The sequence below is a fragment of the Schistocerca piceifrons genome, chromosome 11 (assembly GCF_021461385.2).
Source record: "Schistocerca piceifrons isolate TAMUIC-IGC-003096 chromosome 11, iqSchPice1.1, whole genome shotgun sequence".
NCBI classification, from domain to species: Eukaryota; Metazoa; Arthropoda; class Insecta; order Orthoptera; family Acrididae; genus Schistocerca; species Schistocerca piceifrons.
Window position 1 is genome coordinate 11,749,919 of NC_060148.1, and position 27,377 is coordinate 11,777,295.

Genomic DNA, 27,377 nt, shown 5'->3' on the forward strand with positions numbered 1-27,377 from the left:
ACGAATACACTATATTGAACATGTACAGAGAAGGGCAGCACAAATAGTCACAGGTTTGTTTAATGTGTGGGAGAGTGAAGGAACTGAACTGGAAGACCTTCTGAGGTAGACGTAAGCTACTGCAAGAAAGTCTATTAACAAAGTTTCGAGAACTGGCTTTAAGTAACGGCTCTACAAATATACTAAAACCCCTTACGTATCGCTCACATAGGGATTGTGAGGACGATATTAGAGTAATTACTGCACGCGCAGAGGAATTCGAACAGTTGTTCACCCCACTCTCGGTTCGTGAATGGAACAGGAAGAAACCCTAATAATTGGTACAGTGGTACCCTCTGCCGTGCACCTTGCGGTGGTTTGCAGAATATAGACGTAGGTGTAGATCCCAACAGCAGGTCCTTTTGCCCCGAGTACCACTTTACGGTGCCGAGATTGTGCACTTGACTTTTGTACCGATCGCAACTGACCGTACACTCGTGCACACTTCAGTAGGGCTACTGCACGTAGGAAGGAGGGTGGTACAGCACTGACTTAACGGCGACACCTCAATCTCTAAAGTACGTTATCCACCCTTCACGACATTAGACTCAAACTTGCTCCATTTCTTACCTCTACCGGACACCTATTAGTGTGTCCGTCTCTGCCGTAACGGTAGCTCGCACTCTACTGACGACACTTTTGGCGAGACGTCTGGGGAGGAGAAGCAGCATCTCTTCCCCGTAAGCCGAAAACGGAGAAATAGGAGGGGTCCGGAACGATAGTCGACGTTCCGACTCGTCCCGAAAGTGACCTTCCGCGTTTGGGTCGAGACTGGGAAGGCCAGCCCGTTTCGGGAACATTACCGCTGAGAAATGATCACTTCAGAGATGTCCCTGTACGACAGGGTGCACTGTCATGCCGATGCTGACAGTCGTCGTCTCTGAACTGTTCGTCCACTATACGCAGTATACGATCCTGTAAGATGTGTGCGTATCCTTACGCATTTAGTGTTTTCTTAAGTGCGGTAAGGTGACTGCATCCTAACCACGAAAAACACCCCTGTACCTTAACACTGCCTCCTCCTTATTTCACTGTTGGCACTACAAACGATGCCAGGCAGTGTTCTCTAGGTATTTGCCAAACCTTAACCCTTTTATCAGATTGCCACAGGGAGCAGCACGATTCTCCACTCTGAATCGCCCGTTTCCAGTCGTCCAGCGTCTGGCGGTGTCGACCTGAATGTAACCTCGAGCGCCACTCGCCGCCGACTGCAGAGACTACAGAAATGTGTGGCTTACGAGGAGCTGTTCGACTGTCGTGCCGCATTCTTTTTGTTTTTACTCCCTACGCACAGTCAGTGTGCTAGCTGGACTGCCGGTAACACTTTGGAACTCCCGAGTGATTCCTTCAGATGATTTCGTGTAATTTTTAACAGTCACCCTATGTGGTTGTCAGTCCCTGTCTATCAGTTCGTGATGTGTACCCGGTTCCAGTTTAGCCGCATCTATCCCCTCGCTTTCTCACTTTGCTTCAGGAACGGTAGACTCGGACAGCTGTAGAAGCTTTGAAATGTCCCCCGTCCCCAGTGGGTTTTTTACTCGGACGATGTGCAGCGCGCGCTCGACATTGGAAGTTGCAGTCCGCCCCTGGTAACTGAGTGGTTGGTGCGACAGTATGTCGATCCTAAGGGCCCGGGTTCGATTCCCCGCTGGGTCGGAGGTTTTCTCTGCTCAGGGACTGGGTAATGTGTGGTCCTAATAATCGTCATTTCGTCCCCATCGAAGCGCGAGTTGCCGAAGTGGTGTCAGATCGAAAGACTTGCACCCGGCAGACGGTCTACCCGACGGGAGGCCCTAGTCACACGACATTTACATTTATTTATTGGAAGTCACTGACCTCCCGTTCTGCTGTCGCTGCTTCTCTACTGACAACCTGGTACTCCTCGTCTCCTTTCGTACTGGTGGGTGTGGCTCTCGTGACATTTAGTGGTCAGTTCCACATTACGTAGGGGCATCCGGATATTTTTGATCAGATAGTATATATAGAGAAAAAGCGTAGAATTGTCATCAGTCTTATGATCAAATGGAGGAGTCTTCTAGTTAGATGGCTGGCTTGATGTTTGTATCTTGTGTAAACCTCTTCATATCTGCAAAACTAGTGCATTCGATCGTTTGAACATGCTTTCTGTAGTCATTAACAAACTATGAGTACCTCCTCCCCTCCTTGCCCTGCTCTCAGTCCCTCCAGTTTGCAGGGAGTCACTTCTGTTCCGAGAGAGAGAGAGAGAGAGAGAGAGAGAGAGAGAGAATTGTACAGGCATTTGGCATCCCATAGAAAGATGAGTATAATGAAATAAGGCTTTTTATTGTCTGCATAGAAGCCTTTGGCAGAGAGAAGTGAAATTATCTAAATTAAATTCCTGCAACAAATAGTCGTCATCCCTCTGTGGTATTAAGATATAGTGCATGCGAATAGCTAATTGCACCTTTTTGTCGAAGGTGGTGTTCTAATGACATTCGTTACAGGTCATCGAATCGCCAGAACAGACAGCAGTGGCCTCACCTAAAAGGAAAAACAAAAAACAGGAGCATCAGCATTGGGCTGCGGCGGATATCTCTCTGCAGACAAATTCCAACGCACCGGCCGACACTGCAGGTAAAAAAAAATACAACGGAAACTTTCGGAAACTCGTCCTAATGTTTTAACAGAAGCACATTTTGTTTGCTCATGATATTACAAACATCAAAAAATGTTTTGCATAATCCCGGTTCCCAGAATTCCTGAAGATAGACATTGACTGTGGATATTGTATCACAGACACAGTCCCTTTGACTGGTCAGTGATGTCACTAAACCCACCCAAAGGTGTAAACGACCATGCATGAGTAGCACCTATTAGACGAAGGGGGTCTGCAAACTGATCGGTTCCAGTCATTCCACCAGGAAGGAGGTACACAGCCCCTGTTGTCTGTAATTTGACTGTGCCTAGATGGCCAATACCGCAGTTTGGTTGCGTCCGCATTGTTACTTTGCTCCAGGAAGGGCTCTCAACAATTGAAGTGTCCAGGTGTCTCGGAGTGATCCAGAGTGATGTTGTTCGGACGTGGAGGAGATACAGAGAGACAGGAACTGTCGATGACATGCCTCGCTCAGGCTGCCCGAGGGCTACTACTGCAGTGGATGACTGCTACCTACGGATTATGGCTCGGAGGAACCCTGACAGCGACCCCACCGTGTCAAATAATGCTTTTCGTGCAGCCACAGGTCGTTGTGTTACGACTCAAACTGTGCGCAATAGGCTGCACGATGTGCAACTTCACTCCCGATTTCCACAGCGAGTCCATCTTTGCAACAAAGACACCGTGCGGCGCTGTACAGATGGGTCCAACAACATGCCGAATGGATTGCTCAGGATTGGCATCACATTCTCTTCACTGACGAGTGTCACATATGCCTTCAACCGGACGATCATCGGAGTCGTGTTTGGAGGCAACCCGGCCAGGTTGAACGCCTTAGACACACTGTCCAGCGAATGCAGTAAGGTGGAGGTTTCCTGCTGTTTTGGGGTGGCATTATGTGGGGCCGACGTACGCCACTGGTGGTCATGAAAGGCGCCATAACAGCTGTACAATACATCAGTGCCATCCTCTGATGGGTAGTGCAACCGTATCGGTAGCATATTGGAAAGGCATTACTCTTCGTGGACGACAATTCGCGCTCCCATTGTGCACATCTTCTGAATGACTTCCTTCAGGACATCGCTCGACTAGAGTGGACAGCATGTGCTCCAGACATGAACCCTATCGAACATGCCTGGGATAGATTGAAAAGGGCTATTTATGGACAATGTGACCCACCAACCACTCTTAGGGATCTATGCCGAATGACCGTTGAGGAGTGGGACAATCTGGACTGCCAGTGCCTTGATGAACTTGTGGATAGTGTGCCATGTCGAATACAGGCATGCATCAATGCAAGAGTACGTGTTACGGGGTATTAGAGGTACTGGTGTGTACAGCAATCTGGACTACCACCTCTGAAGGTCTCGCTGTATGTCGGTACAACATGCAATGTGTCATTTTCATTAGCAATAAAAAGGATAGAAATGATGTTTATGTCGATCTCTATTTCAATTTTCTGTGCAGCTTCCAGAACTCTCGGAACCGAGTTGTTGCAAAACTTTTTGATGTTTGTATTACTTCTGTCACGACGACAGGTAAGTAGTGAACATACATTAACCTCTTTACTCGATAAAGTCGGCTCGATTTGCAGTTGGTGTTGTATGAGCAGTAGGAATCCTGATACATTGCAATTGGCAGTGTTCCCCTGTTATCTACTGGCTACAAGCAGACGGCAGCGGGTGCATTTGTGGTGTGGCACTTTTGCCACCAGGTGACTCAAGAACTGTATGCTACTGGAGTGCAGCTACCCTTCTTTTTAAAAGGTTATTCGACAATGTATTTTGATATCTTAACTATTTCTCTATGTAACCGCCGTTGAAATTGCAACGCTTTCTGTGTACTCATTTGCCACCAATTTCTTCAACCTGTCAGTAACATGTTCTTTCAACCTGTTGTCATTTCCATAATGGAAAAAATTACAATTTGGGGGAAAAAATTTTAATCACTCAGGGATATGTCCAGGCTATGAGGCAGACGTTCAAAAGGTTCTCGCTTACTCCTTCATCAACAGAGGAGAATGCAGGGGCGGGATATCGGGAAGAAGTCCGGTACTATCGCATGACAGTCTGCTGTGTTTGTTTTGAACATATACGATCCTTCCTTCTGACATAAAGTCAATGATTAGAATTCTCTACTGATATTGAAACAGTGTGGCTCTAACGTCTTTGTTTTTGTGAATGATACCGTTCTGTTGACTGTCGCCGACCGGAGTGGCCGTACGGTTCTAGGCGCTACAGTCTGGAGCCGTGAGACTGCTACGGTCACAGGTTCGAATCCTGCCTCGGGCATGGATGTGTGTGATGTCCTTAGGTTAGTTAGGTTTAAGTAGTTCTCAGTTGTAGGGGACTGATGACCTCAGCTTCAAGTCCCATAGTGCTCAGAACCATTTGAACCATTTTTTTGTTGACTGGCAGTTCGGTTCTGTACCTTTGTGCGAAATCACAGTCTTGTCACAAGTAACAACAGCTTTCAGAAATCCCTCGCCATTCTTGTTGTACCGAATGAGCAAATGTCAGTCCAGCTCCCATTCAGTGTCTCATGTGTTCATCTGTCAAAAGCGGAGGGACTCTCCTGGAACACCATTTTCTATAGCTCAAATTACTACTAGCAATTTTGTTAAGAGCTGATTGTAAAATGTCAGTAAAGCACGGCACCACAGTCCAGAGGTTGTTTGACATCCATCCTGTTGAAATTTTCTTTCTATCCTCAATTGGAGTTCATCAGCCACAACTGAAAGTGGCCCTATGATTCTTCGTCACAAATATTCGATCAGTCACCATTAAATGTGATGCACTACTTTTGAACTGTTCATTAATTATATTTCCATATACTTTGGTTATCTATCTGTAAATTTTGATAGGGTGGACATTTTTTGCATTCAGAAACTGTATTGCAGTACTAACTCTAACATGGTAAATTTTGCTACATAGCATAGATACATAGTAAATGACCATGCCTGCTTGCTTTTAGTGCCATACTGCCACCAACGATATTATTATATTATTATTATTATTATTATTATTATTATTATTATTATTATTATTATGTATTTCATCCCCAGGTAACACAAATGGTATGACTAGTTTTGACTTACTACTAAGTCATCATTGCTTGGTCTATTCAAAAAGAAAAGAAAAAAAAAAGTTATGTGACCTGAGGCTGAAATACATAATATAATAATATCGTGTGCCTGTTTTTTCGCAATGCGGTATGTGGAAGTGATTACTGTTGCAGGTAAAAAGACAGTTTATGGAATTTATAATCGTTGAGCTATTCTTTGGTTACTGCTTTATTATTAAGAATGACTTTCCTGTTACTTTTATCATTATTTTAAGAACTGATGAAGAAAATAAAATAAATTCTGCCAAATCTCTTTTCAGTACATTGTTGTTCACTTCCTACTGGTGGTGGAATTTTTAGTAACTTCCGAACTTGTTCACTGCTCTTCATTAACTTGTGTTTCTGTCAGCTCTAGTCTGATTATTTCTCCTTCATCACTACCATTTCTCTTACAACTGACAAATGTATTACATCGAATATTCATCCTGTTTGTGGTAATTGGAGTTAAATGCCTTGTAAGTTGTTTAGGTTATGAAAATTGTGTTTCGTAAATTGATTCTTGTACTTGTCTTTACTTAACATTGTATAACTATTTCTGTATACTATTTTTCTGTTTTTAGATCCTCAACCATTAAAAAAGTCGAGCAAGAAAAGTGTGAATCGCAGGGAGGCAGAACATGCCAGACAGGCTAGTCAGGGCTCGGAGGGGTCGGGTTCGGGCACCTCCGAGGGGGAAGAAGACGTGCCTCTGTCCTCACTGCTCAGGACTGTGAAGGAGTCTCGGAAGGTCGGCTACGAAGAGCCAACTGAGGTGCGCCAAGAAAATGTGGAAGGCCAGCTGAATGTCAGTATGGTGGTCAGCTGTACTCCCGATGTCACTCGAGGGAGGTTGCCGCGATCAGGGGGGGAGTGTGCCGCAGCTGCCGAGGAGGCGTGTCACACTTCCAGCCTGACCGAAGTGGAAATGCCTACGTTTGAAAAGTGTGCCACAGAATCTGGGGGAATAACAGTGGACTCGGCCGAGGACAACGAGGAGGTTGCGACTGTCTGTAGTGTCAAGAAAAGCTCGAAAGAAGTTGTGGACGTAGTATCCACTGACGTCATTCGGGACTTTCAAATACCCTCAGAGGCTAATGAAGTGTATCGCACATCCTCAGAATCCTCGTCGAGCAAAAGGAAGAGGGCTTCTGAAGAGGATAAGGATGATTGTTTGATTACTGATACTGTTGCTGCTGCTATTTATACTGTAGGGGGAGGCGAAGCCAACTCAGTTGCAGATATTCAACCCTTTAAGGTGGCAAGAAAAGATGTGCCGATCGATAGTACCTGTCCGGAGGACGAGAATGCGGAATCGTCAATATTAGTGAATGAGAATGCTCAACTCGGATTGGCAGGAAATGTGGAGCGACCTGCGTCTTACGACGGTTCGAGCGAGTTTGAAGAGGGGACCGGTATCGAGGTGTCTGCTGCAGTTCGTCTGTCGGACGAAGTGACATCACGACGTGTGGACACACCTGAAGTCGGTGCAGAGTATGCGAATGTGCCAGAAGTAACCACCGAACTGGCCCGTACTAGTCTCGCACGGCTAACCGCAGAGCAAAACTCTGGCGAAGTTGCAGTTTTGTCACACGGCAGCTTCGAATGTGCAGAGCCGGCAGACACCCTTCAAATTTCGGACGATCAGAGCGTTGTCGATCTCACTCCTGAGGAAATTCAGAATTTACTGCCTCCCTTGCACACCGGTCCTAAAATGGACTCTGTCAAGTTTGGCAACACACCTCTAGATAGTGAAGATTTGACTGCCTGCTTTAACGCCCCATCAGAAACTCTGCCCGACCCGGAATTTCTTTTTTCGGACTTACCGGTGCCCGTACATTCGTCGAACACGTGTGACGGTAGTGTGCAGCCAGAGGTAAATGTTGATGGAGTCCCAACTGTAGACGGACCCGAAGTGGCGGCGCAGCTGCCAATTACAGACAGACTGGAGCCAGATTTCTCAATCAGTATTCCCGAGTGCGGAGACACGTCAGTGGGCAGTGGAGAGGAAAATGCAGAGGACATTTTAATAGGTGGCTTACTGCCACACGGTGAGGAGGAAGTATCGGAGGTTAACGTAAATATAGCTGGAGGTCTGTCTGTGAAGGAAGTTGAGCCACCGGCAAAAGGTGAAGGGCAGTACGGTGACGAAGAGGAGAGGACATCAGAGAAAAATGACGAGCAGTTTGTATACCACTCGGAGTGTGCAGCCGTCGAAGGTACTTCCCACGAGAGCTGTCCCGACGTTTTGGACAGAGGAGGAGGTGAGATTTATGAGGATGAGAAAAGAGGAGAGGAGGAAGGAGTAGCAGTCAATAAGGTGATGAGCAGTAGAGGAGAGCAAATATCTCAATTACAAGAACAGTTGCCAGCAGCAGAACAGCTAAGGGACAATTGTATAGATGCTACTCTCAATGATTCAGTGGCACTGGTTAATGTTACAAAACGAGAAAAGATTGTCACGACGTGCTCTGCAGAGCTGGACATTTCTGACCTGAGGGACTACCGAGAGCAAGTTTTCCGGACCAGTTCTGACAGTGATAAAAGTCCCGATAAATTGCAGCAGGAAGAGAAAGCTGTAAAGCTGTCTCAGCGTCGGAAGCAACGCAAGCGGAGGAACAGTGCCAGGGAGAAACTGTTCGCTACAACTGACAACAACGAGGCTCCGAGTGATGGTGGCAGTACAGACGGAAATATGTTTTCAAAAGTAGGAGTCGCATCTGGACCCGCCAGTTCTCCTGTGGTACAGTCCAGAGTGATGGGACAGTCTGACGGTGACTCCTGTGGACATCCGTTCACTGAAAAATTGGGAGAAACTACCGATGAAGTGGGAGTCCTCTGTCCTACACTGTCTGATGCGACAAGAGGTGCACTGGAGAAAGACACAAAAACATTCTGTGTGGAGAACTTTCCTATAGGAAATCCAGATTGGGGCTACGAGAACATACTAATGAAGGAACCTCCGTTTAGTGACCCGGCAGATGCCTTTGTAGGAAAGCCTGTGGTTGCAAATCCTCGGGTCGACGTTGTGAATCGGGATGTGGCGCTTCTTGCTGATGGCCCCATTACTAAGGAGTTTGATACCTGCAAACTATTGGTGGGTGTGGAGATGTTACCTGACAGTGTTAGAGATTATAGTACAGGGAGTCATACAGACGAGAAAAATAGAGAAAATAAAGATGACACACAGCTGTCACCACGACCAGTTGTTGAGGCATTTGACAAACTACTCGGGGCGGAGGAGAGTGATTTGCCAGAGATTCAGAAATTAGTCACCGAAAGAGATGACAAAACAATACCTGCAGTAAGTCCATTAGCTCCTTTTGACAGTAAGGTTGTTAACTTACTTCCTGAACACACAACTGTTGCTCGAGAGGGAACAGATGTTAGTTCTGACAACAGAGTGGGTGACATTGCCGAGATTTGGACGCGAGATGCTGCCGTGCCGGGAAAAGTGGCGGCCTTGGGGAAAGGTGGATGTTCGTTCGAAGTCGAGTGCAGCACTAAAATTTGGGAGAATGGAGATCTGCGGCCAATTTGTAAGCAGGTGTCAGGGGAAGTCGAAATCGATGTCGGTCGTGGGACCCCGGAACCTCCTAGTAGTCCATACGGTGTAACGAGTCTGGAGCTCGGAGAGGAGAATGTTCGGCATCTGCAGAATACCGAAGCTCCTAATATGTTCGAGCAGAGAGGGGATGACAATATATTGGGAAAGATTGCCGAAGAAGCATTGCAGACAGATAGTCACGGAGCTGCATTGACCGAATGTGAGACCGTCTTTTGTGAGCAGAGTGAAAGGCAAAACGAGGACGCAGATTTCAAATTGAGCGACGAGGCACGGGAGCTACAGGACCGAGAGCAGTCAATTCTCACAACTGACGACACACTCGGAGCCTTTTCCAAGCTTTACGAGGTGCCAGGCGAGAGTAGCGACTTCGCAGCAGACACTCGGTTCGCGAAGGTGACGAACGAAGTATCCGATACGAGTGAGCTCTCGCCGTCAATAGTACGCTCTGCGACTGGAGAGATACTTCCAACTGAGGAGTTCGTGAGAAAGGAATCGGATCCTGTCACTGACGAGAGGTCACAAAAGGGGAAGCGCAAGAAGAGAAACAGAGAGAGGAGCAGAGTGTTGGTGGCTGCGGAGAGCGCAGACAGCACAGTTGCAATAAAGGGAGACGATTCTTCCCGTATCTTAGAAAGGGACGATTATTCGGTGACCCCAGAAATCGATCTGCCCGTAATGGGAGGCACGTTTGCCACAGAAACAAGTCTGGCCAAATGTGAAGGAGGTCAAGAAAATATAGCTGGTATGAGCAACCATCCTGCAGAGTGTGTAGTTGGAAATACATGCCTGCCAGAGACAGTGTCAAAATCTGAGGGGATCCCAGAGATACTGGATGTTATACCTAATATTTCAGTGCATGGGAATGTCAGAAGAGTACAGAGTCCTAGCTCAGAGCTGGAGATTCAGAATTTCTCAAAGCAGACCAAAGATGGGAAAGGAAGCAAAACTAAACGTGAGTGCAGCAAAGAGGAATTCATTTTGCAGCCGACAGTGGAGATAGAGGGTACAGAAACAGATGAACTGTCCACGGAACGTATAGGAAGAAGTGAGGATGACCAAGTAATACCTGCTCATTCTCAGAATTCGAATGTAGAAGTTGTCGATGAAGGGGTACCGTCCACTATCGGTGAAGAGAATGCGGCAGGGCGAGTGACTGCTATATTGCAGATGGAAGACGATGAAAGTAATGGTACTGTGAATGAGAAAGAGAATAAAGAGCCCGAGGGGAGCCAGCATCTAGAGGAGGAGGAAAAGGTGTGCGAGGTCGGAATACTACCACCACCGGTAGAATCTGGTCACAGTGGCACAGAATCTGGTCGCAGTGGCCTGTGCCACGTCAAGGATGCCGTAGAGGAGATGCGAGTTCCAGAAGTGAAGACAGACACAGAGTTTGCTGTAACGAATCTCAGTTCTACAGTGTCAGAAATTTTGGACGATGGTGAAATCACTCGTTCCAAACTGCAGGAATCTCAGCAGCCTACCGTCAAAGTGTCTTTGTATTTCAGTGGCTCAGGGGCAGACAGCAGAAAATTAGCGGTCGGCAGTGTGGAAGAGAACGTCGCAGTCGAGCCGACGAATGACCCTACGGTTGAGCTCTCCAAGCTAGACGAAATGCTCAACAGAATAGTACTACCCACAGTGCCGACAAAGGAAGTGCCCACTGAAATGGATCAGGCCAGATGCAGTTTGGACAGTTTGCTCAGAATTGTTACAGACGGAGATTCGCATACTGACGAAAACGCCGGAAAACGGGAGCAGGGCGATATGCTGGCAGATGCGTGTCCGGCAACGGGAGAGAGTACCGTGCTGCGAGGGGACATCGGAGAAGGACTCACGTCGACACACGTACTCGGCCACGTGGTCGGATCTGAGGAGGAGGATGACAGAGTTGCGGAGCTCGAAGTGCGTCCTGCCGAACCTGTCGAAGTTGAACAGAATCGTACTCGTTTAGGAGACAATGACGAAGATGAAAAAACTGCTCTCAGTGGGCTGCTCCTTTCGTTGGCATCACCTGAGAAATTCTCAGAATTTCGTGTCGATGCTGTGGAGAGGAGGCACCGTCACCGCCACCACCACCGGGAGAAAAAAAGTGGCAAGGAGTCAAAAGATGACAGGGTAGAAAATGTGTCGGAAGTAGAGGACTCCGACAGGTTACAAGCAGAGATATTACAGAGGTTGACCAGTGCTAGAAACCATCACAGGAGTGGCAAAAAGAACCACCACAAGCACGACAAATACAGAACACAACACGAGGCTCGAGAGTGGTCAGTTCCCGCAAAGCCGGATCACTCGGAAAGTCAGTGTACTCCCGAGTCTGATAAAAGAAATGACTTCCACATTCCCAAAATCAAATCCTATAGGAGTAATCACGGACCGAGCACACCACCTGGGGAACCTTCCTGTGAAGCGTTTAGTCCGGTACAGTCAGAGTTTGATGCTCCTAGGGCTGAAGGACCACGGGAGGCACTCGGTGACACTAAGGACGCCAAGACTGAAAACAGTCCTAGTGCATTTGCACCGTCCACCCTCGAATTGCCGAATAGGGGAAACAAGAAGACTATTCCCATTCCGAGGAAGAAGGAAAACCGTAAACACCACTCGGAGTCACCCACAGACGAAGTACTCTCAGATTCTTGTAGTAAATACGATATAGTTAATCCTAGACTGAAAGAACACAGGGCAGACGAGGGGGACACCTTTCTGGAAGAGTACGTGTACAAATCTTCTACCAGGATGCACAGCCTCAGTTCCTTCGGCAGAGGAGATCTGTTCAACCAGTCGAGGAAAGAATACCGGAGGGAACACGGGAAGGCCCCGAGAGACGAAGGTACGCCTTTGGCGGAAGATGTGGGAGCTTCGGTCACTTGCAGCACCAGACAGGAAAATGGAAAAGGCCAGAGAAGAAGTCCCGTACAAAATTATCGACACGAAACTGTCCACCCGTTGCAACTTCTTTTGGATGCTGCTAGTAGGGCTGACGAAAATGGCTTTCTCAGTTCTTGTGACAGAATCTCCGGCACAGACCCAAATTCTCCGAGTTACCTGGACACTAATTTGGACAAGAGGATGTGCCAGGATGGCAATTTTACTAGTTCGGAGATCGATTCAGTCGGCACGAGCGGTAACCTCGGGACTGTGAGAAACCCCGACAGCCCTGTACGTGTTGATGTATACTCCACAGAGCAGCAGAAAAAATCTTACAGTGACGCCCTGGGCTTCCCGTCGAGAGTCAACGGACGGAGAGATACTCACAAGCATTCAAAGAAATCGCACAGAAAAGACAGGCTGAAGGACCACACGTCGAAAGTTGTAGACGGTATCAGAAATAAATTTGACAAAAAAGAGTGTCGCCGTGAGGAAAACAGTGTACGCATCTCTGCAAAGTACGGCCCTTCGACTGATATCGTAAGCGCAATTTCGAGATCCACAGTTAATCGTCTCGACGATCGAGTGGCAGGTGACGTCGAAGGTTTAAATCACAAATTTTCTCCGCGGTATGAGGTCCGAGACGACGATTCTGTCAGGCAAACTAAAAAAGAATTTGACACCACCTTTCCGTGTAGTATTCCAGCAGATACATCCAGAACCCAAGTTGGAAAGAATTACCAGAATCTCGATATGCAGTCAAAGGGTGCAGCTCGAGAATATCCGAACGGAGATAACGACGTATCGTCGGTTCCCGACGAGGTACGGAGTCCACCACGGAAACGCCACCGTGACGAAACTCAGACGGCAGTCAGCAAGAAGCACTCCGTATGCGACGATAAATCCGAATACGTGTCTCGTGAGCGTGTGGAAGTGGCAGAGGCTCACGGGGCATCTAAAAGATCCCACCGGGTCGAGAAGAGTTTCAGAGAGCACCACCGGCATCACAAAAAGCACAAGTGTGCTGCAGAACGAGGAACCCACAATCAGAGCCCGACTTCACTGAAAGGTCACAGGAGGGAACACCACAAACACCACCGGCACCGCCACCGCCACCACCACCGCCACCACAGGAAAGAGGGAGAGATGGTCGAGCCGAACAGTGTGGTAGCTAACAGTGCCGAATCTGAAGACCCGTCAAATAAATACGACAGACGGCAGGAAGTAGATACCACTGTCGGAGAAATAGGTACGGTACAATCCGAAGAGCGAATGGAACAGATCGATGTAGGTGGGGCACCTACGGAAAAGTGTGACCGGCAAGTGACGGTAGACACTATTTTGTCAGACAGTGGAGTCGTGTCCATCCCCGTCGAGATACTAGTCTCGGGTGACGACGCCGACAGTAGCCCGAGGCGCCACGAAGAAAAACGTGTCCGCGAAGAACTAGAGGACATGTTGCAGGTTCTGGAAGGTAGTGCCCGTAAAGGAGAACGCCGAGAAACTGCCGAAGCTGTAACTTCGGAGCAGGTTGCGGGGTTCGGTGGAGAGTTTGGAATATTTCCCCTCGGAGACTCGGCGGGTCAGCAGGACGTTACGGGATCAGGAGAACCCGTCGGGATCGGTGCCGGTCTGGCGTTAGCCTCGCCTCCGCCACCGTTGCTACAGCGACAGCTACAGCAGACTTCCAGTGCCGGCGAGCTGACGGAGGACGAGATCATCGAAATCCTCTCTGAAGTGGAAGGGAACAATACGGTAAGGGAACCGTCACCACTGGTCACTCCGAAGAAAGACTTCCCCAGGAAGCAGCTGTCGGAGATCGAGCAGGTACGGCCGTCAGTCGAGCCGCGAGTGCCGCCAGAGGTCCTGTCGGATGCCGAAGACGATCTCCCACTGTCACTGTCGGTGTGCCTCGGCAGCTTACCGCAGACGACTCCCGCTGTGGACGGAGACGTTCCCGTCGCCCGTTTCGGACCGGCCACTCCGACAGGCCCCCCCGTGCTACAGCCATGCACTGTAGACGGACTGAACGGTGAACAGGTGTTGCCTCTGCTGCCTGCAGAACCGGCACCGACACCGCCTCGGCCTGACGTTAGAGGAGAAGACTGCAATTTAGACGAGAAACTGGGTCCGCCGACACTGGATTTGATAGCCGCACCTCGTTCCGAGGAGGTGGTGCCTGTTAAAGAGGAGGAACCTTTCAGTGAAATACCCGTGTTGTCTCCGGCACCGGCTGTGACAGAGAAGGAAATACTGGATATCGACAGGAAGAATAAACACGAGAAGAGATCGAGGCGACACTCGGAGTGTGGCGAAAAGCAGAAGCACGTCGTGCCACCCATCTCGATAAAGATTACGTTACCGATCGCCGATATTGCCGATCCCCCCGCCGGTGCAGTTAAATCGCAGAAGAAAAAGGAACGTAAAAAGCACAAGAAGAAGGAAAACGTGCTTCAAAATTTTGCTTCGGATAATGCTACCCGTGTTTGCGAAATGCCTGAGGTGGTTGAAGAGTCTGGTGAATTAATTCAGAAGGTCGAGGTGACAGAAGACACTGTAGAGGAGATGCCACCCGTACGCCTACCGGAGGTGCTAGACGTGGCATGCACCGACTCTCGAGTCCTCGGTAGTGACGAACGTTTCGATCGGAGCGGAGAGACCGCGTGTGATTCGACTGCAGCAGCAGGGGAAGGAGAAACTGTCGCAGAGACGGCACGTGTCGAACCCCGATCGGAACCGGATGCAGAGACAGATCGCCAGGAGACTACAAAGTCTCCTAAGAAGAAGCAGTCCAAGAGCCCCCAGAAGCGCAGGAAAGACGCGCGTGCCGCACAGAACACGGAAGATGCGGACGAGGCTCTGGCACGCACCATATCTGCCCCTAGGCCTCGCCGACTGGCGAAAGAGGTCGCTTTGAAGGAAGTGCGCAACCACTTCCTGATAGACGGACAATTGGAGGCTCTAATAGGAGCCAATGTCGAGGACGAGTTGTCGTTGCTTGCCGTCGACAGTGCACTTTTTGGAGTTACCGACCGACCTGAACCGTCTGGGGACAAGAACAAGCAGGATAAGACCGGTTCCGGGCAAGGGGATGCAGAAGCCGGCGCACCTGCGAAAGCCGTACGTCCCGCCGTCGCTCCGACTGAGAGTGTCGCAGCCGACAGGCGCAATCCCACAGCTACTCGCACTGTGTCGTCGTCGGTCACGGATCAGCGCGGGAGGAGGAAAGCCAGGGCTGACATCTTGAAGACGAATCGTGTTACCGAAGGTGAGGACACAAAAAGCAGTAACAGAGAAATGGTCGGCCGAGATGTCAAATCGGAGAAGGCGACAGGCGAGTTGATGGGGGATGAGATAAGTGAGCTGCAAAAGGTGACGGACGGAGCCGAAGAGCAGTTGCCTTTTACACCTCTGAAGCGAGCCTGCAGTTCTCCCGGAAAGAGCCCCGAACCGAAGAAGAAGGTGAGGAGAGTCAAGGCAAAATCTGGAGTCGTGCCGATCACTAAGTTGGAGATTCTGCCGAGTGCACGAGATGTAGTGCCTGCTGTGAAAACTGTCAAAGCAGAAACGCAGGCAGCAGTTCCGAATGCAGACAAACCGAAGATATCTCTCGGAGACAAAAAGGTTGAGGATAATTATGAGACAGAGTGCAAGGTGACACCGGAGGTGACGAACAAAGTGTACGTATCCCCCAAAGGATCCCCCACGTCCCCGACCCTCCCGAAAGTGCCGCATACGGACGACAGGAGTTTCCGCTCGTTAACTGTGAGGGAGAAGCGATCGACTCGCTGCAACCTGTCGTACGAGGAGATGTACACGTCTTCCGACGTGACGAGCGAGACGGACAATAGTCAGGAGCTTCCTGCGGAGGCGGGAGCCGGCCGTGTGCCGGGTGGCGGCCAGGCAGCGCTGCCGTTCCCGCCGAGAGCGAGCAGTGATGACAGTGACGAGTCGGACGACAGCGACGGTGACGACAAGCAGAGGAAGCGGAAAGGATCCAAGAAGAAGGTGACCACACCGGAAGCTGGCACCTCTGTTTCAGGTGGGCCGATGTTTTAGTTAAGTAGACAGTTTGCAGCTTTAAATTTAAAGCCAGTTTAAAGGGCGCCACATAATATCTGCCGAGAAACCCAGCCACTGTTTGATATTTATAACAGATTAACGGTTCGTTTTATAATTGTAATCTGATGAGAAACAAAATGTTCCAAATCTCCATTGGCAAGAAACAGTAAATTGTTCCAAAAATGCCCTCAGTTTAGCAGTGGACCGTAGTTGTAAAGTGTATCTTAGTCAGTGAGCCTCGGTACCTTTAGAATGCCGTCAGTACTGATAAAAGAAAAAAGTGTTTCAAATTTTATTGAAAATAGATTTTGTCATTATAAATTTAATATAATTAACAGCCATTGAATATGAGAAACATATAAACTGTAGTATTTCAGTTTTGCGATTGGATTTTTACTTTCATACTTCTAGAGAATCAGTTCGTTCCCTGGATCAATATCTGCCACTAAAACATTCGGAGCACTACAAGCAGTGTCTCAAACACCTGATGTATTCTCTTTAGGAGAAACAAAGAATCGAGCAGTGTCATATTACCAAATACGTCAGCACCAAAGACGGGTGTAGATTTGATGAATTGTGGCAAACAGCAAGGCTGTTTAAACTTCAAACCTCCACTATAATTCCAGAATTCAACCTGATTTCATTATAAGTACAGAATAAACAACATGTACAACATCTCTAGTTTCAAGAGGAGAAAACTATGGAAATAATTGTCAGCCAATTGAGTCACTTGACTGACTCTACACTGCCCGGTAGAGATTGACAAATGTTTGTCTCCAAGATTTCAGTAACAAGTCTGACAAGACATATACTAGATAATGGTATGGCATCAGACTGCATACGCAACAGCCACAAAATCTGGATACTCACAAAGGAAACCCTTATGTAAAAATGGAGCGTTACTGTACTGCCCCAAAGGAAGTGCGATAGAATCGCTGTTGTTCTTGATATATATATAAATGATTTTACGGATAGAGTGCACAGCAGTCTGCACTTTCCGGTTGACGAGTCTGCGGTGTACAGTAAGTTGAGTGACTGTAGGTGGATACGAGATAACTTAGACAAAATTCCGTGCTGCTGTTGTTGTTGTTGTTGTTGTTGTTGTGGTCTTCAGTCCTGAGACTGGTTTGATGCAGCTCTCCATGCTACTCTATCCTGTGCAAGCTTCTTCATCTCCCAGTATCTACTGCAACCTACATCCTTCTGAATCTGCTTAGTGTATTCATCTCTTGGTCTCCCTCTATGATTTTTACCCTCCACGCTGCCCTCCAATACTAAATTGGTGAGCCCTTGATGCCTCAGTCCAACCGATCCCTTCTTCTAGTCAAGTTGTGCCACAAACTTCTCTTCTCCCCAATCCTCTTCAATATTTCCTCATTAGTTATGTGATCTAACCATCTAATCTTCAGCATTCTTCTGTGGCACCACATTTCAAAAGCTTCTATTCTCTTCTCGCCCAAACTATTTATCGTCCACGTTTCACTTCCATACATGGCTACACTCCATACAAATACTTTCAGAAACGACTTCCTGACACTTAAATCTATACTCGATGTTAACAGATTTTTCTGCTTCAGAAACGCTTTCCTTGCCATTGCCAGTCTACATTTTATATCCTCTCTACTTCGATCATCATCAGTTGTTTTACTCCCTAAGTAGCAAAACTCCTTTACTACTTTAAGCGTCTCATTTTCTAATCTAATTCCCTCAGCATCACCCGATTTAATTTGACTACATTCCATTATCCTCACTTTGCTTTTGTTGATGTTCATCTTATATCCTCCCTTCAAGACACTGTCCATTCCGTTCAACTGCTCTTCCAAGTCCTTTGCTGTCTCTGACAGAATTACAATGTCATCGGCAAACCTCAAAGTTTTTACTTCTTCTCCATGAATTTTAATACCTACTCCAAATATTTCTTTTGTTTCCTTTACTGCTTGCTCAATATACAGATTGAATAACATCGGGGAGAGGCTACAACCCTGTCTCACTCCTTTCCCAACCACTGCTTCCCTTTCATGCCCCTCGACTCTTATAACGGCCATCTGGTTTCTGTACGAATTGTAAATAGCCTTTCGCTCCCTGTATTTTACCCCTGCCACCTTCAGAATTTGGAAGAGAGTATTCCAGTTAACATTGTCAAAAGCTTTCTCTAAGTCTACAAATGCTAGAAAAGTAGGTTTGCCTTTTCTTAATCTTTCTTCTAAGGTAAGTCGTAAGGTTAGTATTGCCTCACGTGTTCCAACATTTCTACGGAATCCAAACTGATCTTCCCCGAGGTCCGCTTCTACTAGTTTTTCCATTCGTCTGTAAAGAATTCGCGTTAGTATTTTGCAGCTGTGACTTATTAAACTGATAGTTCGTTAATTTTCACATCTGTCAACACCTGCTTTCTTTGGGATTGGAATTACTATATTCTTCTTGAAGTCTGAGGGTATTTCGCCTGTCTCATACATCTTGCTCACCAGATGGTAGAGTTTTGTCATGACTGGCTCTCCCAAGGCTGTCAGTAGTTCTAATGGAATGTTGTCTACTCAGGGGGCCCTGTTTCAACTCAGGTCTTCCAGTGCTCTGTCAAACTCTTCACGCAGTATCGTATCTCCCATTTCATCTTCATCTACCTCGTCTTCCATGTCCATAATATTGTCCTCAAGAACATCACCCCTGTATAGAACCTCTATATACTCCTTCCACCTTTCTGCTTTCCCTTCTTTGCTTAGAACTGGGTTTCCATCTGAGCTCTTGATATTCATACAAGTGGCTCTCTTTTCTCCAAAGGTCTCTTTAATTTTCCTGTAGGCAGTATCTATCTTACCCCTAGTGAGATAAGCCTCTACATCCTTACATTTGTCCTCTAGCCATCCCTGCTTAGCCATTTTGCACTTCCTGTCGATGTCATTTTTGAGACGTTTGTATTCCTTTTTGCCTGCTTCATTTACTGCATTTTTATATTTTCTCCTTTCATCAATTCTGTGCTAGTGTGATGAATGTCAGCTAGTGCTAAATGTAGAAAAATATAAGTTATTTTTTATGAGTAGGAGAAACAAACCCGTAATATTCTTATGCAGCTGTAGTAGCAGTCTGCTCGACACAGTCACGTAGTTTAAATATCTCGGTGTAACGTTGGAAAACGATACGAAATGGAACGGACGTGCGAGTACTGTGGTAGAGGAGGCGAATGGTTAACTTTGGCAGAATTTTAGGAAAGTAGGGTTCATTTGTAAAGGAAACCACGTATAGGACATTGGTGTGACCTATTCTCGAATACTACTAGAGTGTTTGGGATCTGTACCAGATCGGGTTAAAGGAAGACATCAAAGCAGTTCAGACGTGGGCTACTAGATTTGTTCCTGACGGGTTTGAACGACTTCGGAGTATTGTGGAGGTGCCTCGGGAATTTGAATGGGAATCCCTGGAGAGAAGGTGATGTTCTTTTTCAGGAACACTATTGAGAAAATTTAGGGAACCAGCATTGGAAGCTGACTGCAGAACGATTCTACTGTTGCCAACATACATTGCGCATAAAGACGGGGAAGGTAAGATACGAGAAATTAGGTCCCGTACAGAGCCACAGACACAATCGTTTTCCTCCTCCTCTGTTTGCAGGTAGAACAGGAAAGGAAATGACTAGTAGTGGTTCAGAGTGCCGTAATTGCTGTACAGTGGCTTGCGGAGTATCTGTGTAAATGTATATGTATTGACTCGTGAGGTGGGCATAGCAGTCCCTTCTTATGGGATGGTTTGTTTGTTAATGAAATCGGATACCGAGTGTTCATTAAAAGTAATTCAGGCAAAGTGTGTGCCATTGTGTCAACTCGTGTGAAGAATTACATTCTGTGATTACGGAAGTGCCGTTTTCTTAATGCACATCAAAGGAAAGTGACAAGTAAGAGCCGTGCAATAAATATATGTGCCCTGATTTGTAATAAATTTTATGCTCCAGATTTTGAGAAAATTCCTTGAGATGTGGGGGTCTGTTGTGCCATTACCACCAATTTGCAATGTGGTGGTGCCATGGATACTGACACTTTGAATGTTTTCGTGATAGGTATCAGCCCGTAGAATGTGATGGTTCCCTTCAAGTATAAAAGTAAAAAATCCAATCAGAAATAGAAGTATTACAATTTGTTACTCATTTCAACTCCTGTTAAATATACAACATTGTATACAATTTGTAATGATAAAATATATTTTTAATAAGATTTGAAATGCATATCTCTTTTGTCAGTATTGATGCGACATATTGTAGTGAAGAAAAAGAAAGCCACCTATTCAGCCATCTTCAGGTGGGACTTTAGCACTGAAGATCGTTAGTTCACCTCACTAACTTTATACCAGAAATTTCCACAGACACATACGTGCAAAGGCAGCTGCTACACGAGCCACCTCTGTAAAGTTTTGTGTTCTCTTCAAATATTGCTCCGACTGTGACGGGTAGGCGCACATGTAACAGTGATACGACGTGTGCACACTCTGTCGGAATGCATGCTTGTGGATCTAAAATTCTGATGTCAAAATTAATAAAGTCAGCTGTTGCTAGATGTGTCATTAGTCATAAAAAGTTCTCTTCTGTAAAAATTAAAGAAATCGCCGGGTACTTCGCCTTATCCAGTTGAAAGCCACCATTGTAAGTAATAAGAGCTTCCACCAAACGTATTTCCACCAATTCCTTAATAACTGAATCCGAGAAGGATCTCGTCAACACCATTTCTGTGGCAGAACAGTCCGTGGAATGTCCTGTGAAGATACAACATTCGACTGTGGTTGACTTGCCGGTCTGTGAAAGGCGAGTACGGATGTTGTGTTTGACACGTCTTTCACGCACTGTGCGAGTTATCTTACCGTTGTAAGCTTTGCCACACTAGGAGATATTGTGTAGATTCCATAACTCCACAATCCCAGATCTACCTTTGCCATGCCGAGAAGAGCTAAATTAGTTGTAGGTGCACAGAAGGTTGCTTTTGACATAATGTTTCCTCCAGATCCTACTTAATTTTGACGATATATTGTCGAGATAGGGGGGAATGCAACAGAGGTCGCTCGTGTAGCGGCTGCCTTTGTACGTGTCTCTCTGTGCCAATTTTCAGTATGAAGTTAGAGATGTCAACTAACAATCTCCAACGCAAAATGATCACCTGAGGATAGCTGAATGGCTGTCGGCGGAAATATTGTTACGAGAAGTTGACGTTACCTGGCTGGGATCCCAAAACTTCACAGAATACACTTTATGCCAGGAAAATTTTGAAAATGGTAATGCATGTTGTGTTTTCCTCCTATCTGTTGATATAACTGTTCAGATTTAATTGTGATTAATTATCTGTGACAAATTTAATAAGAAAATGTTAGTGGAAGTGCAGTTAGAATGCCTATCTCCTACGCATTCGACACTTGACAAATTTGTGTTGATTTAACATTCTGCAACAATGATACAATCTGCTCAAGAAAAAGCTTTATATCGGATCATGCATCTTACCTTATTTTTTGCTCTGAGTGATTGACAGAGATGTGCTTTTTGTGTTTTTCTGTTCTCTGGCCTGTGTTCCAGTGAAATGAGTTGAGAATTGTTCCTGGGTTTGTCTCTGTTCAAGTTATTAATGTGCAGTCAGACGTAATTCTTGCATCTGCTGCCTCTTCCACTCATTCAATTTACATTACGAAATGAATTGTTAATGCTTCCTAGAAATTTCCAACCTCTCTCACATATGGTCTGTGTGTGATAAATAAGTAAAAGACCAAAATAATTGTCCAGTGTCTGCAGAGAGTTTTCTGTTTCTGTTATACTGCAATCTTGGAACATCTACAAAAGTATTACAACCCAAATAAAGTTACAGTACTTTCTTCAAGATCTGTAAAGTGCTATTGAGGGAAAGGTGGCGTGTATGAGATTATTGTGTGTCGATGATACAAATTTCCGGGACGGTGGAGAGGGGTAAATGTATAAATTTAAGATAAGGGTCCCTGGTGCGGAAGCAACAGATTCGAAAGTTATAAGTGAAAATTGTTACAATATCTCTCACAGTAGACCTCTTCTATTGCAAGCTCTTTGCTTTCCATACTGTGGGAGGAAGTAGCATGGACCAAAACAAGGGGGGGAGGGGGGGGCGGATCACTTAACAGGGGCTCGAAATTGTGTGCTGTAAGAGCTATGAGGACTTCTTCAGTAGGAGAGATGAGTTTCACAGTAGCAAAGATGAAAAAGTTTTTGTACCTCCACGTTAACTGGACATTTTTTTGTGGTTTTGGTACGGTGTGTGGGAGAGCGTACTTCTGCCACCTCTGCACTGCCTTCTTGCTTACGCCCCACCCACACTCCCCTTTCTCTGTTCCGTTCATAAATGGTGCACACAGGACGAGCCTCAGTATGAGCTGTAGTTTCTCGGATTTTTCAAGAGAGGTCTTTTGTGGGATGAGACGAATGTGAAATTAAGTAATAGATCTCTTGAGATCGAGATTGGAAAATGCACTTCTGGAATTTTGATAGCAAACCTCTCTCTGATGCACAGAGCCCCTCTTGTAGTGCAAATTACTGTAGTTTGACAAACTTCTCTACTATGCCCTTATGCTTATTGACATGCTATTAGTCTTTGTATCTTCTGTATCTAACAAGAGTCCCAGATTGACGAACAATATGTGAGAATCGAATAAATAAGTGTTTTTTGAGCTGTTTCCATTGTGGGTGAATTCCATTACTTATTGCTTCGTGCAGTGAATCTCTTCACTGCTTCTGATTTTCATACAACCAGTTTGATGTGGTTGGTCGTACCATATGAGGTTTGCTCTGGGTGGGTACTCCCACATAGTTCAGTTGTTACTATATTCGGTGAGTGAGTGCCGATGTGGATAGATTACTACTCACCTAATAGAGTGGCAACGGGCAGTGGACTGACCTGTAGAAAGTATGGGAAACTGCTTGGCTTCTGAATAAAGATTTTACATTGGACCTGGAAATACCAACACAGTTTATCAATCTAAGCTAAGGAATTATCTGCCGTACTTATCTGCCATTTCACTGCTCTACATTCCTTTATTTGGTGGTTAGTGGGTTACGTTCCCATACATATGAAAATCATCTTGTGTTTTGCAACAATTTGTTAAAATATTATGTAGTTCCTATTTTAGACTATCTTATCTAGACCAGAATAACAAAATGATGGATACTAGGGAGAAGATGGGCATTGAAAAAAGTAATTGTGCCAGTTTATGGCGGGATACCTACGTGCACAGTATTGCATGTTTTGTGACGATATCACTATTATAGTAGGCCGTGTTGTGAAACAGACATGAAGGTGGTCACTGCTAACTGAAATCGGTAGTGAAAGCACGAAAAAGTTTTGTGATGATGGATGGAAATACAGGAAATTCATTCAACAATCTTTCCACCTTAGATACATTCCATGTTAGGGTGCAGTAGTGATTACATTTTGGAGGATTATAATGACCGTTTCCCTTTTCTGTGCACTTTCGCCGCAAGCTTCAGGTGACGACAAATTTTATTGCTGTCGACTGGCATAAAATGTTTCTGTGGCTGAAGCAGTCCACAGTATTCAGTCACGATCCTATAACAATTATGCTGTGCTACTGCTATGTCTCGCACTGCTGGCGAGTTGCAGAACATTTTGACTCGATCTTAGGTTCAAATTCTTCACAGTATTACTTTTAAATTTTCTGTATTTTTGTGAAATATACATTTAGATTATTAGTGTAATGTCTTTGGATGCATACTTGTTATAGAATGTCTTTGGATGCATACTTGTTATAGAGGGCCCTCATTTTTTGTAGTGCTATTTTAAATGACTGATCTGCTGAAACCACCTGAGCCACTAAATGTTCTATTTCAGTGTCTGACTACAGTGAAATTTGTTGTTAAAAGAAATGTAGTCAGTGCTGCTCTGTAGTGAGCTACAGCCAATCTGTTATGTAAAACTAGCATATCCACAGAAAGATAAAGAAAAATTGGAACACTTGAATTATCAGCTGCAATTGTTGCCCAAAGCTGTCTGTGGAAATCGCCTCCCGAGCTGCCGGACTGAAATGACAGTGAGCAGACGCTAACAGAACTGGAGGAGGGACCGAGCTCACTCTGTGATTATTGTCGCTACAGTAGCTCTCGTGCAAACAACAATCTGTCAACCCCTCTGTTATTTTGAGCTCAGCTTCGATAGATAACAAAAATCTCGAATGTCGACCGTACAGCAGACTTCGTGCTTTACCAGTTTTTTAAAATCTCGTTTCTTTATTTCGTGCAGTTTCAGTAGTACTCGACAAAAAACGTATCTCGGAATTCTCCGATACATGTGCAGGGGTGCCGAAGCGACGGAGCAGTACCGGATCGTCGAAGTTCTACTGCGCGGCCTGCGACCGGCACTTCACGACGGCTTACAATTTGGCAAAGCACGCCCGCTCGAACAGGCACGTCGCACGTGCCATGGCGCGCCTGCCGATGGTGGGTGTGGAGCAGAACCCGGGGCCGAGTGGAGGCGGGAAGCCGCAGACCGGGGCTACGTCCCCGCGTTCGGAGGCGGAGTTGGACGGGCGGCCGCAGGTCGCGGCGTCCGGAGTCGTAGTCGGAGGAGGAGCGGCACGGCCGGCGGCGAATGCCACATCTGCAGACAGCTCACTCGCAGACGTCGCTGAGGAGTCCGAGGGGGAAATCCTCCGCAACCAGGTGAGAGGCAATTGTACAGTGTCAGTGCAGTGGTAGAGTGCTATTTTTCAAACTTTCTTATCGAAATTGCGAAGGGTATCGGATAATCACATAAATGTCACCGTGGGATTCTTGAGACCGAGGAGCAAAGAAAAGTCTTTAATTGAAAACCTGTATGTTTCGTTGTAAACTATCTAACACTCGGTAACTTATCTGTCCCAGTGTTACTGTAAATGGGGAAAAGGATTGAAATGGGTCTGTAGTATACCTGAGCCTAGTTTATTACACATTTTTGAAAGAATAAGTACAGCACACTTAGATTACAAAATAAAATCTTTTACCAATACCTTTTAATGGTAGTTAATATAAAAATTGATTATTTGCTATGTTCTTAGTGCCAGTTCCTGGTGCACAAATACTATGGGCTCAACACAAGATTTTTTTATTACGAATTTTGTTTTTCTTCCATTCCGTTCCCACCCGCACTCCTGTTCTAGGAGTGAAATGTCTGCCAAACCCTCCGTATCTCTCGCTGAATGGTATTCTTTAATTGAAGTCCAGTACGTGGCTTATTGATGTACACTTTGTTCTTGAGAAAGCCCAACGGAAAATGTAATGTGGGCTAAGATCGGGAGAGTTATGCAGCCAGTTACCATTTCCTCTGTTAGATGTCACCATCTGCAGAAAAACTTCCTTACTTCAGCAATAAATATATTCCAAGTGTGAACTGTCGCACCATCTTGGCAAAACTAAACTTTCAGACTATTTGTGCCACAGCGACGAAGTGCCGAGATGATAAGTTTGTCCGACGTGTTCGGAAAGCGCTCAGAGTTCACAGTGACAGCTCCCCCATTTTCTTCTGAGAAATATGGCCGTACGATACCTCAGAAGAGATGAGGTGCTGTGACGTATCTCCCTAATCCGATGCACACTGTAACTCGTATAACAATGCAGTGTGTGCCTTCTCAGGACGACAGTTTTGTGTGTTAACATTGCCATCAGGAAAAAATTAGCCTCATCTCACATTAAAATCACAATCTCAGTTTCATCCTACAACATCTCTCTCATTACTTCAGCAAAACATTCCTCCTCACAAAATCTTGAGAGCTCAACTCCTGAACAGCTGCAGTTTTGTAAGGATAAAAGTGTCGACTGTGATCCAATATACGGAATGTGTTGTCTTGCAGATCAGCTGGGGCTCTGTCGAACTGCTTGATGTGCATTGCAGAACTTCAGTATTCTCGGGTGTGGGGCCGTCTTTGCGCTGCCTCCAGTTGACTCCCTCCCCCCTTCCTCTTCCCCTCACACTCCCACCTTTTCTGTCCCTTCCCTCCAGTGCAGAACAGGTCTCACGAATGTTTGTTACTTGTATCAGAAATGTATTGGGGGTTATTTGAATCGCAGCATTATGTGGAACATTGAATTGGAGACGAAACTTCCTATGAATGGTGTTTATAGAATCTGCATTTTTAAATACCCTCTCTATGACAAGCACATGTTGTCGCACCTTTGCATTTCAACTAAACAGATATTGCAGGTGAAAACAGTGAGCCCAAGTGCACCCCTCCATGCCTCGATTCAAAAAGTCAGGTAAAGTGGCTCACCCTCCAACTGGACTGTGATCATAGCTGTTCTATTGCTCAGTATTGTACAATAATCGTGTCTTGTTAATGTACTGTAATTATCTTTATTCGTTACACTTACTTCTTCATTGTTTTTCACAAACGTAATTAGTTTATGGACTTAAAATGAGTACACAGTTGATGAATTATACTTGATGAAGTAGTTCCTACAACACTGAAACCCAAATATCCTATCTGTGTAGACGGTGGGCACCTCACCGCAAATTCCTACCCCGTATTGCAAAAGCGAGTGGACTAAGCTGTAGTATACTTGTTTAAAGACAGTAAGCACTATTATATTTATGAGACATTTGAGCATGGTAATGTTGCAGCTAATCTTTTTACAGATGCAGTGCGTATGCTCTCTCCACATAAGATGTTCACCAATCACAGTGACTAAAAATTTATGTGATGTTTGAGCTGTAGACAATGATTCAATATTTATGTCCACTTCAAGTTTGCTGTAATTTAACCAAAACTTCACCAAAACTGTCTCTACTTTATTCAGTGTCAGTTTGTTCACGATTAGATATTATACGGGCTGAACGAAGTTCTATTTATTGTTTCACAATGCTAGCTGTTCTGTACAGTCCCAACTAACAAATGGTGTAGTGTCAGCATTGTTTACTAGCTCTGAATTTTGTGGCTGTGTTATTTCATTACTTTATACAAGAAACGAAAGGTCCGAGAATACTTCTGTGGGGTACTCCAGTCACAAGTCTCGTATTTCAATTTTACCATTATGGCCCTGCCTTCATTTTTACAACATAACATAGCACACTGTCTTTCTGTCTCAGAGCTAAGAACTTGAAAAATTCAGTTCTACTCATCTTATACCGTAAGTTCCTAATTTCGACGATT

The 27,377-nt window shown here is 45.8% G+C and overlaps 1 protein-coding gene across 1 annotated transcript in view; it reads left to right on the forward strand.

Moving 5' to 3' along the window:
• The window catches only part of LOC124720215, a 364,115-nt gene that overhangs the window by 235,544 nt on the left and 101,194 nt on the right, over positions 1-27,377 (forward strand). The window contains exons 19-21 of the mRNA XM_047245536.1: positions 2,505-2,634; positions 6,340-16,230; positions 24,551-24,915. Coding sequence (XP_047101492.1) covers positions 2,505-2,634; positions 6,340-16,230; positions 24,551-24,915 — 10,386 coding nt within the window. The remainder of the gene's footprint in view (positions 1-2,504; positions 2,635-6,339; positions 16,231-24,550; positions 24,916-27,377) is intronic.